Source organism: Taeniopygia guttata, chromosome 1, assembly GCF_048771995.1.
Source record: "Taeniopygia guttata chromosome 1, bTaeGut7.mat, whole genome shotgun sequence".
In the NCBI taxonomy this organism is placed as follows: domain Eukaryota; kingdom Metazoa; phylum Chordata; class Aves; order Passeriformes; family Estrildidae; genus Taeniopygia; species Taeniopygia guttata.
In genome coordinates, this window is record NC_133024.1 from 26939181 (window position 1) to 26952726 (window position 13546).

Genomic DNA, 13546 nt, shown 5'->3' on the forward strand with positions numbered 1-13546 from the left:
AAGTGTTGTGTGAGCACTGTGATTGCTACAGACTGGTTTCAGATTTGGCCTTTTGCTGTTGGAAGGGAACAACAACATGAGATGGAGTACTTGCACAGACTTCAAAGAGATTAGGGGTTTGCTTTTATTGCACAAATTGAGTGGTACAAAAATCACAACCACACATTCAGGATGGACGCTCTGCTTAGGAATACTGAAGACTTTCATGGGCAGCTTCCTGTCTGGTATTTAACTCTGAGTATGTTAAGAGAACCTTTCTGAAATGTTTTAAATATTGATGTGAAATAACTAAGGAAATACAATGTGATAGGACTAAGTTTGGTCATGTGATGCTTGATCAGTGATTTTTGCTTGTTGGTCTCTGCTAGGAGGTGTGGCAAATTTGTCATCAAGTTTAATATTGCAGGGAGGTTTCTGGGTCTCAGTAGAGAGAATTACTGGCTCTGGTGATAACTACCTGGGAAAGGTGATAGAAACGTAGAAAGTTCTCAGAGTGCCTCTGCAGTGACTTGACTGTTTCTGTTCTGGATGGCTGAACAAGACTATTTCACCAGTAACAGGATTTAACTCAGGAGTGTCAGTGTTCCATGTTTGGTGAGACTAAACCAACCAATCCAGAGTTCCTTGACACGTCTGAGATGGATACGGTTTTGAATCCAGGAGACTTTGAGGGGAGGGATATTCAAAGAGGCATTGGGTACAGTTGTTTGGGTAGCATGTGATAGCTGCAGCCAGCTTCAGTAGGAATTGTCAATCAATTCACAGAAGGACACTGTCAGAAGAGAAGGGAGGTTTGGCTGTGGTGACAGCAGCTATGATTAGCTGGATTAGACATGTAAGAGGAGAATACTTAATTTCTCTCCCTTTGTGCTTGTCACGGAAGATGGACTGGGGTGTCTCACTAAAATGTGAACTGACTGGGTGAGTATTTCTCTTAGGTTTCAACACAGAGTGAGAGAAGTTTGTCTAAACTTCCTTCATTATGAGTTCCATGCTGTAAGTCTGTAAGGTGGAAGGCATTAAACTAGTTGTTTTTCTAGACTATAATTGTGTGTTACTTTGGGGGTAGAATTCCACACTGGAAAAGGTAAGAAGATACTTAAACAGGAAAAAAAAGCTATGCTTGATGTATACTGGGCAGTCCTAGAGCAGATGCAGCAGTCACAGGTACCCGTCTATGAAGTTTTTGAGAACTGACTGATGTGGTCACTTTTCTTTTTCTCCAGAGGAGAGGAAATGAGATACAGCTGGAATTTCTTTGCTGATTGGTTAGATAACATGGCAGGCTTACAGATGTTTAAGTTGAAAGAAAAAGACTATGTCAGTGTTACACATATGAAGCAAACAGGGACTGTTCAGCTGAGGAGAGACATCCATAGGGTTCCTGTTTTATGAACTGTCACCATCAATTGTGTTGTAAAGTGCCTGAGCTCATGGGAGTGAGGTGAACACCAGCTTAATGTTAAACATGTTGACTGCTGGTTTCTGAGAAATTCCCAGTAAGGCTTTCTTACTTGTCAGGGAAGACTTAACCATTCTAAGACACTCTTAGAAAGCATCCAAAGGAGAGCTACAAAGATGGTGAAAGGCCTTGAGGGGAAGTGTGAGAAGTGGCTGAGGTCACTTGGTCTATTCAGCCTGGAGGAGACTGAGGGGAGACCTCATTGCAGTCTGCAACTTCCTAATGAGGGGAAGAGGAGGGGCAGGCACTGATCTTTCTGCTGACCAGTGATAGGACCCAAGGAAATGGCCTGAAGTTGTGTCAGGAAAGAGTTAGTTAGGATATCAGGAAAATATTCTTCACCCAGAGGGTGGTTGGGCACTGGAACAAGCTCACAGCACCAAGCCTGACACAGTTCAAGAAGTGTTTGGACAATGCTGTCTGACACATGGTGTGATTCTCAGGATGTCCTGTGCAGAGTTGGGCCTGATCTGAGTCCCTTCCAACTTGGGATATTCTGTGATTCTTCATATAGACTGAATCTGTAAGGCTACAGAAATGTGCTGTATGAAACTGTGTGTGCAGAGGGTTGTGTGTATTTGAACTTGTCACATTGAGGCTGCCCTATCTGTAAGACTCCTGTCCCTTATTAGACTTTGTCTAATATTGCTGTCAGTGTCAATGGGTCACCAGTAAGACTTGGTTTTAGAAAGTGAAAAGTGTTAAGGAGATTTATTAGGGCTTTACTCTAATAAATCCAGCTTCCAGGAGGTTCAAGGACTTGTTTAATGTGGAGACAGTAGGTGAAGGATTTGGGACAGGACTGAGGAAGCTTTGCTATGAGTGCCTCCACTGCAGTCCCCTTGTAGTGAGTGCTTTGGTTAATGTCATCCAGAGTTTCCCTTCTCTTGTCACAGTACCAAATCAGTGTGCTAGGTGCCTCATTTGCATCAGCTTTGTTCAGCATGCTGCTGATGAAGAGTAGGTAAAACAAGTGTACTTTAATTTACAGCTGGTGTCACTGCATGCAGTACTTACACTAACTACAAGGCTTTCGTGGGAGTGTAATCCGTAGCCGTGGCTTGGGGCTGGTAGGAACTGCCTGGACTGCTGCTGCCATCCCTCCCTGGGGGTATCCTGCTGGCCGGCACTCATAAATGGCACTGGATAGCACAGGTGGAATGCCATGTTAAGGACATAACCATTTTGGTACATTTATTTGAGTAAAATAACATGTGGAGGTAGGAAGGAATTCTGGAAGTAAGGCTGTGAAACATCTTGCATCTGGACTAGTGCCCTCAGCTCAAAGATTAAAGGAACAGCTAAAATATGGGGGAAGGGCACATACTTTGGAGGCTGGTCTGCAACTGTGTCTGAGGACTGGGTGAATGGAAACAGAAATGCAGCTGGTTTTGGTGCTATGCCACTAGTCCTGTCTATCTCAGTTCTGCAATTATAGGCATGAAAGGTTTCTTTGGGTCAATGCAAATAAATTTGGGGAGTTTCAACATCACATTCAGAGCATACAAATCTTCAGAAGAGTTGCTGTTACTCTGGTCAGGTGCAGAGTACCCTGAAGTTCTCCTTTCTTTGGTAAAGGGTGGTCCTTACTCTGAATGAAGTTTCTGGCATGTTTGGATGTAGCTTGCCTTGCTATTTCTTTATAGGTTTCCAGAGGATCCCTTCTCCCAGACTTCTAAGTGTAAATTTGATTAAATGTCAAACAGAACTTCACTTGGAGCACAAAGGAAATAGAAATAATAGCTATTGACTTGGCTCTTTTCTTTTACTGTACTGCTGTCGTGAGTTAAACAACTGAAAAGCACACTGAACCCACACAGGCTCATTTCTGGCAGCATTCATGCACTTCTGTGTTTGCATCTTTGCTGCTGCAGGTATTGTCTCATTTGCCTGTTTAGTATCTGGATGATACATCATTTTGTTGCTCATGAGGCTGTACCACCAGATGCTACCACAGATTCAAAAACATAATAAAGTATTTTCATGAGTTCCCATTACATTTAGTTTTTAAAAGCAACATTTTTTGGAGTTGCCGTTCTTCTTTTATCCACTTTTCAGCCACGTTATTCTGATGTAAACTGTGTTTGGCATCAGAATCTTAAATTGTTCATTTCTTGTGCTTTTGAAAACACCCATTTGTGTATTTCTGAAAAGGACAGTAAAGCTTGCTACTGCAGCAGCCTGCACTGGAAACAATGCTTGAGGCTCCCAACAGGAAGATGAGCCCCAGCGTCGATGCTATGAGGTGTATGTGAGAAATAAGACAAGAAAGGATATTTGCTTTCACAGGCAGGAGAAGAGTTTCAATTTCTGTTAATATCTCAATATCATGGGAAACTTCTTCAAGGCCACCAGTGTCTTTCCCTCCAATTAGCATGGCAAAAATCTCTATCTCCAGTTCAACCTGCAAGCCTGCTGCCACCTAGGAGAGACAGAGAATGACTCACAGGTAAGGTGCAAGTTTCATACATGGTCCCCTCCAGCAGTCCTTGGTGGTTGATGCCCCAAGCCTGTCAGTGTTAGAAGCATTTGGACAGTATCCTTAATACTATGCTTTAACTTTTGGTTAGCCCTGAAGTGGTCAGGCAGCTGGACTAGAGGGCCATTGTAGGTCCCTTCCAAATGAAACAAAATAAAATATTTTATTCTGTTCCAAAAAGAACATAAAGTAGGGAGGTACAAAAGGGGCAGATGTGAGGAGAAAAGAACGGAAATTATTCCAGCCATCTAGATGTCTTTCTGTAAGGTCTTTGACACAGTCCCCCATACCATCCTTTTTTCTCAATTGGGGCCTTTAAAGATTCCTTCCGACCCACACTATCCTATGATTTCAAGTATTGTGTTGTGGCTAAGGCTCTGGACTAGGAGGTTTGATTTGCATTCTGGCACTGCCTCTCTGCACAAGTCATTGCTTCTTGATTCCATGCATTGGCAAGATATGGCCAATGATATGACATGGATGCTGTGGGGACAGCGGCCAGCACTATTTATTCAGAGATAGCATGCAGGTAAAAAGAGACACTGAACAAAAGCAGAAAGCATGAAAGCTTCCTACTTAGTGGGATAATTTAATGTGCTGTGGTGCTTTGCTAGATAAAAAGGTGGAGAACAGTTGGAAGCAGGAGAAGAAAGGATTGAGGCAATAGTTTACTAGGTTCACATCCTGAAGGTATCAGGACAGGAAGTCAAGTCTAGGCATAAGACAGAGCAGATATAATGAATATCGTAAGCAGAAGGAAAACTCAGAGGCATCTGAGTGGTAGAATAATCCTGTTTGCTTTGAAAAAGCTCTCAATAGCTTCGCTGCTTGACCTACTGCTTTCCACTGAACTTAAAATTTGTATCCCTCTGCATTCTTGCACAGGCTGAGACAGGAGTGCATGGAGTGCTTAGCTGAAGGTGGCAGACAGCATCACTTCAAGTAACTTTAAACAAAACTAGGTACCCTGGCAGCTCTATTCCCAGACAGCTGCTGTCCCAGAAAGGTGCCCTAGCTAGCCTGAGGGCCAACTGAGTCTAGAAAAAAATCCAAAAGCTCTCATGTGTAACCTACAGGTCCTGGTGTGTACATCACTCTCAGTCCTGTGTGCGGAGGTGGCTGCTTCACTCGAAACCTGTCAGAAAGAGAAGAGAATCAGTTTGCCAGAAACTGTTTCAGGTGGGAGAAATCACATCTAGGCTGCCTGCTCTTCCTCTGCTTTTTTAAATGACAGCAGAATTTCTTAGCTCATCTTTTCCATCATAATGTACATGTTGGACTACAGCAGTATTCCTGGGCTTCTTGCCAAGGTTCAGGTTTCTAACAAAAAATCCCCAAAGGAGCAGATGAAGGGGCCAAAGTAAGCTTTCAAAGAACTTGTTAACACTGCCTGGTCCTTATAACAGAATGTGTAACAGCAGCATTTTAAGTCTGCACAATTCAAAGGTAGCTGAAGTACAAACATCTTCTTGGCAAACACCTTTGTGTTGCAGACCCAAAAGTCCATAACAATCTTTATTTAATGTCCTTTGATGTGATTCTATTGCAGAAAGCATGATACTGTATGAATTTTGGGCAAATAATCTTTAATTAAATGGTACCAACTAAAGCAGAAGTTTTGCTTCCTCATTTCTTACTGATTCACCTCTGAGATTCAGTCCTTATGTGAATGCAACTTCCTACTGTTCAGATTTTTAAAGATCATTTGATCAGATATGACCTATACTTTTGCACTGCTCTGGAACTGATCCTGTGGATTTCATTCCCCCCTGAAGGAGAGATTACCAGCATGCCCTTGCACCATCTGTTAAACAAAAGGCAGTAGAAGAGGCATTCCTAGGATATGGCTCCATCTTATGGAAGGCTCTGGCAGACCTATGAAGTGGCTGTCAGAATTCCTTTCTCTGAGCGGTGGGTCCAGAGAAACTGTACTTGATTTTTGTCAGGATCTATTTGTAGAGATAAAAACCAGAGTAATAAGAATTAAAACTAACCTTGAGAAGTTCACACCAACATTCTTCATGATTACAGTGGTTGCATAGGTACAGCCTTCCTTTAGCACTCCAAATGTCACCCTGGGTGGGATGAGATGGAAGTTGGTAAGATCCTGTCTTGTTGCAAGAGAGGATATGCTGACCTTTCCTGAGGCAGGATCTTCTATCTTTGCAAACAAAATATGAGACAAAGAGAAAGTTGGTGGCTGTTTTGTTGGCTTGGGGTAGGTAGAGAATTACAGGTAGAGAATTACTTAACCTATATTTGACCTCTGTCAACTCACCCTGAAGAATTACAAAAAGATATCCTAATTCAAATAAAAACTGAAGCAGCACTTTGAATACTGTCTGGAAATTTATACTGGTTTGAGTTTTCAGATGTATTAAGCCATTGAGGTGTCTCAGGGAAAATGGAAGCTCTGCTCTTTTGGAAACAGAGCTTTCATGTAGGTAGCTGATGCAGAATGAGTTTTTCCTAGCTGTTGAGAGGAAAGGTACTTCTAGAATTGCCAGTGAACATAAATAAATTGTAACAGCCATGTTACAGTAAATAGATTCAAAATACCTTCCAGTATTGCTCCAGGGTGAAGATTTTATGGAAAAGAGATGACTCAGAAGATATATGAATATTGACAAGAAAGATGTTATTTTTTTACCTTTTTATTTGGTATGGTATTTGTTTTTTTTCCCTGAAGGTATGATGGTAATATTACTTTCTCTTTTCTTGTCTGTCCTGTAACATCCACCATCAGACTTGGAACCTTATGTTGAAAGGCTGTCTCTTCTGCTCTTGCAGCCTTGTTTAGGTCTGGAAGGGAAAGATTTCCAAAAGCATGAAAAAGTGACAGATGGATTGAAATTTGTATTGCAAATATTGTGTCAGAAATTATAAAAAGATACCAAGCTGCTCCAACTACATTCTGGAAGGCAGGTGTACCTGTTGTGTTGCTGGAACCATCATCTTGTTTGGAAGGACCCTGCAGTGGAAGGCCAGATGAAAGTGATGAATCACTCATGGTATCAGGAAATTCAGCTGCTAAAGGGAAAATAATGGAATACTGAGTCAAATATTTTTTATGAACACCATCATTTTCATAAACATGTGAAAAACATCAGCCTTTGGCACTTTAATTGACACAATCTTGGAAAGCTGTCTACATAACCATGTAGAGAGGCTGGGAAAATTCTGCATGTGACATTCTGCTCTACTGGGCCACAGGGATCTCAAAAATGCCTATTGTGTGATTAGTCATTTCTTCTCTGGCTAACTGAACTATAAATCATAAAGGACTAAAAGACAATCCAGCAGAAGTCTTATGGTGACAGAAAATGAGGAAATATGGGAATTAGTGGGGGTCTGATAGAACCCCACAGAGGACTATTTTCCTGATATGAATCTTTGCTGTGTATGAATTTTAATCTCACTGTATGATTTCAGTAACTTGTCAGGGCTGATTTTTAAGCAGAACTGAAGTACTCTTCTCAGTTCTAAAAAGCTGAAGCCTAAGATAATGATTCCCTCTTTCCCTGCTTCCTGTCATGGAGTCACTGTTTTCCTCCTATGTTCTCCAGTCAATATTTAGCCTGCATGTTTCCTATTTCATATTGCTTTTGTACCAGTTCTCTCTTACCACTGAGCTTCAGAAATAAATCTCCCATATTTTTCCTACAGTCATGCTAGTTATTTTCTAAATTTGGCCTTCTTGGTTTTTGCTTATCCACCCCTAACAATTATTTATTCCATTCAAATTTTTCTTCAGCATATTTTATCTATCCACTTGTCATTCTTAGAAGAATTCTTTAGCTTAGCATCCAAAGCTGATGGTTCTTCCACATTCAATGATGTCTGCAAGGGCTTCTTCCTCCTGAAGAAGGTACAAAACCAATGCCAGACAGTGGATTACCTCCACTGGGTTCTCTTATCAGCAACAGAGGGCAAGTCATACATTCTTCTTTTTGAAGTGGAGGAAGTTCCTTAGACATTGCTTCCAAATCAGGAAACTGGAGAAAAGGAAGAAAGAGGGCTTAGATTTCCCAGCTAAACACCTAGGAAAACCAGCCAGCAGACACCCTTCTCCCCTTGCAAAAAAAGAAAGGAAAAAATTTTTAAAAAAGGAATGCAAAGAAAACAAATAACCAGGACCGAAGTGGTGACTATAAAGGAGATGTAATAGTTACATCAGATTACAACCTACATTTTTGAGCAGGCTTTATGCATCACAGCATTTACCAGTAGAAAAGGCCCCAAGATCACCTCTAAATTACGAGTGTTAGTTTTACTTATTCCCTTTCTAATAAGCAAGGAGAGGGGTTTGAGAGTTAAGTAAAAAAAAAAAAAAAACTGAGGTTGAGCTGTGCTCTGAATCAGCATCTCTCCAGAATTTATGTAAGGAATTTTATAGAGTTTGTATTCAGTGAACATATACCATCTTCAAGATGGGTTTCCTTTACAAGAGCTTATAATTTCTGTATTAATTCTTCCATGTTTGTCTTTTGTAATGGTTTGTTGAGATAAACAGAGGCTGAGATATAAACTCAGAGTTGTCTTTGGGAGCATGGGAGATACTAGCTGGCCTAACAGACTTCAGCCAGTTTTCAGCTGCATTACCTTTTCTTGGTAAAAGTCTTTGCTGAATTCAGATTCAAAATATGGAGCAAAAATTCTGTTTTTTATTGCTGCAAATGTAGCTTTCTGTTCATCCAGTTCTTTCCTAAGGATGTTATTCACATTGTTGGTAAGGAAAAGAAAGAAAGAAAAAAGCATTATAACTGAGTTCACCCTGTTTTTCAGTATTGAGCATCAAGAAATGGTAAAGGAAAGTGGCATTTTCTTCCCTGGTTCATCACATGAAGTAATATTCTTGTAATTGGCAATTTTCTTGGAGGTGAATTAAGAATTGACTGGTAAGAATGCACATGGACAGTGAGTTGCCTGCTGTGAGGAGCTTCTCCTCAGAACATACCCCATTTTTCTAAACCTCATGAAACATGCCTGGGATTGCCACTGGTGGCTTTCCAACCTTCCAACAAACATTTCAAGCTAAGAATTTGTATTCCAGATGCATTGCTAAAATTTCGAACACAAAACTCATATAATTTCCTTATTTTATCACAGAAAGACTTGAAGGCTGTGTGGATACAGAAGAAGCTGTTCAAACTTCTAAAGGTAAGGTTGACCAGAGTAAAGATCAGTCATGTTTTCAGCTTGTTATAGCCCAATTTTACACTATTAGAATTTCACTGACTTGCAGGGTCTAATATCAACTATGAAATGATAAGTCTTAATCATACTGAGAGTTTTAACATGGGTTTTAGAGCCAGAATTGCACATAATGTTCTTGGGCGCTGACTGCTCAGATTTATATATTTAAATTATTTTTAATAGGATTCAAGCCACCGTGAAATGCTATATTAAAATGTAACTCTGAAATTCTAAAATGCTTTTTTATCTCATGCAAATCAGAACATAATTAACAAGAAATATGGAAAGCCTCACATGGAGTGCTCTGTCCACTTTTGACCTGCCTGGTGCACTGAAGGGCCACAAAGATGATTAAGGGTTTGGAAGACCTTTCATGTGAGTAGAGGCTGAGAGAGCTGGGACAGTTTTGCCCAGAGAAGCTTGGAAGCACCACCATGTGAGACATGTCTGGGGTTCTATTTGAAAAAATCAGCTTTTATTTGTGGAATACCTGAATATTAACCTAAAGCATGAGCATTTGAAAATGGTAATAAACTGTTTTTCTACACTAGTGGCAGAACTAGAAAACAAAACACAGGGCTTCTGACCTCAGCCTTGGTTTGCATAGTGTAAGTTCACAGTTATGCTGCTGGGTTTTGAAAAGAAAAAAAAAAGAAAAAAGAAAGAGACTCAAACCATTTATTCAGCATTTCTGTTGAGCAGAAAATACCCCATTATTTGCAGGCAAGCCATTGCACCATCATCCAAGACCTGGTGAAATCAATAACATTTTTACAAAAGTAGATTAAGCTGGCTCATAAAAGAACTTGATCCTACTAATATTATTACCTGTTCTGTTCCAGTTTGCTTTGCCACTTGGATATTACTCTTTCTGGACTGAATCACCCAGAAGAAAAAAAGAGAGCATAGTGGTAATGAGAAAACTAGTAATCTTCTATAAATGCAAAAATATTTACAAGATAACCCTGGAAAGAAAATGGTTTTTATGAGAGTATGTTATGTAAACATCTCAGGTGGTTCCTGACTTTGACTTGTATGGTTTGCACAGAAGTGTTTGCTCTTGTCTGCATTTTTATTAGATCATTCAATCCAAGAAACATCCAAAATCCTTTCCCAACAAACTTTGAATTATCTTTCAGAGAAGGAAAAAGAAGCATAGAAGGACAAAATAATCACAGGACAAGAGAGTAAAACACTGCCATATGTATCTAGGGATCTAGGACCCAGTCCTTTATGACAGTCAGTAAAGCACAGTGCCTTCCCTGTGTGCTTGGCTTCACCCTTTGTGTTATTTACATTTGCACCAGTCGTTGCTGCTCTGTCCTGTGGCAAGCACATTTCTCTCCCTCTCAGGATTTTTCATAGAGGTGCACGGAGAGAAATGAAAGAGAAAACCATTTCTATTTCTGCTCCTTGTTTTTCCTGTGTGGAATGTGTTTGGAGAATTGTTTACCTGGAGTGAGTGCTTGATTGGATTCTGGTGAGGATTGTTTGAGCCTGATGGCCAATCCAACCCACCTGGGGCTGGACTCTCAAGAGAGGGTCACGAGTTGTGGGAGGGTTAGAGATAGAGTCAGAGAAAGTAGTATGTAGTTTCAGCATCCTCCTTTTATATAGTATATTAATGTATATTAGCAGAGTTATAATAAATAAATAATTCAGCCTTCTGAATTGAGTCAGACATCGTCATTTCTTCCGATTGGGTTTGCCTGCATTTACAATACTGTCCTACCTCTGCTGCTGCTCCTCTCCTTGGGCAGTGCTTGTCTTCCTTGTGTGGCCCTTGGCAGGAGGGGCCACTGCCTGCTCATAGAGCTGCTTCACGTGGGCTGCAAGGTGAAGGGCATTACTGAATGGGCGTGCTCTGCTACCCAGTGCTAGGTGTTACCAAGAAAAAAAAACACCAAAGGATGTATTTTTAATGCATCTTCCTGCCATTTTATGGAAACCTAACAGAGTTTTTGTTACCGTGAGGGAAAAGGCAGAAAGAACTTCATCCCAAAATCAAGATCAGAACATTAACAGATAAGAAATTGAATTCAGTATTGGAAGGACAAGAAGCAGATTAAGTTCACACTCTCACCCTGTATTTCCTGACATATTTTTATATTCTTTCAAGATACAAATACCTGTGAATAGGAAAATTTGCTGACATTCAGCCAGTCTCTAACTGGAGAGCTCTGAGGTCTTTATCTACAGCTGAAGAAAATAACGTGGGCTTTCAGGGACCCTTATTACATTTAGCTTGCTTAAGCTTGCTTGTGCTTAATTGAGGCTGTGAAGCAGCCATAATCAACATTCTCATGGAAGGAACTACTAGTTCAATATGTACAATGGAGAAATGCCAGCCTTTCCACATTTAATATTGTGACCAGCTCTGGGGCTTTGTTAAGAGTTGCCCTGTCCTCTGACATATTTTATAAAGTGTGTTGTTTACTTTATACCTTGAAGCTAAATCATGGGTCCAAAGAAGTTTCCTTGGCTGAAAACAATTTTCTGTGGCAAAATTTAGGATATGTGAGTATTTGAGAGATATGATTCTATTAGACTATCACAATATGTCTTAGTATTCTGGGAACTACATAAGTTCAAACTTCAAAATGTGTTGTTTTTTTTTTTTTTTTAATCAGCTTTTTCACCATAAAATATGATTTTATTTTTCAGCTTTTTCTATTTTTACCTATTTCAAAGCTATTTTCTTTCCCACTATCTTCTTCATTAGCAATATTACATTAAAATTGCAGCTCCATTTAAGAGGAAACTGTTCAGCAAGTATTTGTTGCAGCAGCTGAGGTTTTTTGACAAGTACAAATACTCTTGACAAGATATGAAGGGCAGAAAAATAACACTTTAAAGATGAGCATCATTATGGGATAGAATGTAATGAATTTTTCTACAGAAAAGGCTTATGGGTTTTTATAAAGAATCAGACATTTTAACTCTTATTTGTACATATTGAAAACATTAATCAATGTTAATAAATATCTTGTGAAAACTTTAACTGAAATCCATGATACATTGCTCCATCTTTTCCCTTAGGTAGATGAATGTAACCCCAACACGTGGTGGTCTGAGATTAGATTTTGAAGTATAATAAATAACCAGGATTTACTTATTTGCTTTGAAAAATTTGTCTGAAAAATTGTTACTTGCATAAAAGTAGCCAAGTATTGTCATAGTTCTTATACCTAGAGACCTAAGTCTCTTACCTAGGAACTAAGAAATACCTAAACTATACAAGTATTGTATAGTTCTTATACCTATATATTCTTAAGGATAAATATATATATATATACACCAAAGAAGTAAACCATATACTTCTACATATCAAAAAGTGAGTCAAAATGTCAAATACACATGCCTAAAACCAGGAATTATTTTTCAGAGGTACTGGATCATTGATGCTAAGAAGTCCTAATCACCTGTGAAAGTCACACAGAAGCATGTATACAGCACATAGATGAATTCACCTTTATATTCCCTATTTAAAAATATTACAATTCTTTTAAACTTACGATATTTTAAATTTTAAAAATACAGGTATTCAATTTTTATTACCTCTGTCACTGAGCTTTTCAGCTGACTTCTCCCAGTCAGGGAAGGACTGCAATGAACAAGGAATAACTGTGACTACATGAGAATAAAATTCACAACAACAACATCTTATTCAAAGCATTTATATTGCAAGCCAGTACTATCGTGTTATCCCCATTCTTGTAGTCACATTGTCAGGTATTTCAGTGTGTCAGAAAACATAAGCTAGGAAAACAGGATATGAAGTACAATTTCCCTGTTCTAAACAGATATTTGTTTCCTTCTTGATGACCCACTGCACAGATAGCTTTGTATTTTATATGGTTACTTTTTATTAGGTCAACTAAGCTAATTCCTAATCAAATTCAAATCCTTCTACAAAAAATAAAAAATAAAAAATCTGAACAAGATATATTTATACTGTATTAAACTTAGATTCCCAACAAGTCAAATGCAAAATGTGTTCAGGAATTTGCAGGCTTTGTGACTGAGGAATTCTCATGTGGCTGGCTTACAGTAAAGTGAATGAGGGTTAAGAGGCGCTAAAGTGTTTCCTTTATTCTCATGCTGCCTCTGAAGCAGGTAACTGGAAACCAGAGTTCCTGACCAGGCAGTCTGGGCTGTAACGGAGCTATTGGAGACTTGGGAGCAATGTGACACTGATTCCTGGGTCACAGCAGGTGCACAGTGAGACTGCTGCTCACAAAAGAGTTGTCTAATGTGAAATCTGTAACTGGAATGCAGGTGCTGAAGGTAGCCAGGACAATCAACAATAATTAGTTACTAGAGAAGTTCAGTGGATCTGAGCAGCATGTGAGGTTCAGCACCTGGGTGTCATCAAAGTAAATAAATGTCTGCCCAGAGGATAGATGCAG

The 13546-nt window shown here is 39.5% G+C and overlaps 1 protein-coding gene across 1 annotated transcript in view; it reads right to left on the reverse strand.

Annotated features, from left to right (window-relative positions):
* SPAG17 (sperm associated antigen 17) overlaps nucleotides 1–13546 on the reverse strand; it is an 89529-nt gene that overhangs the window by 244 nt on the left and 75739 nt on the right. Inside the window, exons 37-47 of the mRNA XM_072925738.1 lie at nucleotides 12696–12741; nucleotides 10870–10966; nucleotides 9966–10013; nucleotides 8544–8646; nucleotides 7840–7936; nucleotides 6873–6968; nucleotides 6592–6743; nucleotides 5936–6102; nucleotides 5016–5076; nucleotides 3740–3884; nucleotides 2480–2617 (exon numbers count right to left, since the gene is read on the reverse strand). Coding sequence (XP_072781839.1) covers nucleotides 2481–2617; nucleotides 3740–3884; nucleotides 5016–5076; nucleotides 5936–6102; nucleotides 6592–6743; nucleotides 6873–6968; nucleotides 7840–7936; nucleotides 8544–8646; nucleotides 9966–10013; nucleotides 10870–10966; nucleotides 12696–12741 — 1149 coding nt within the window. The 3' untranslated portion in view covers nucleotide 2480. The remainder of the gene's footprint in view (nucleotides 1–2479; nucleotides 2618–3739; nucleotides 3885–5015; nucleotides 5077–5935; nucleotides 6103–6591; nucleotides 6744–6872; nucleotides 6969–7839; nucleotides 7937–8543; nucleotides 8647–9965; nucleotides 10014–10869; nucleotides 10967–12695; nucleotides 12742–13546) is intronic.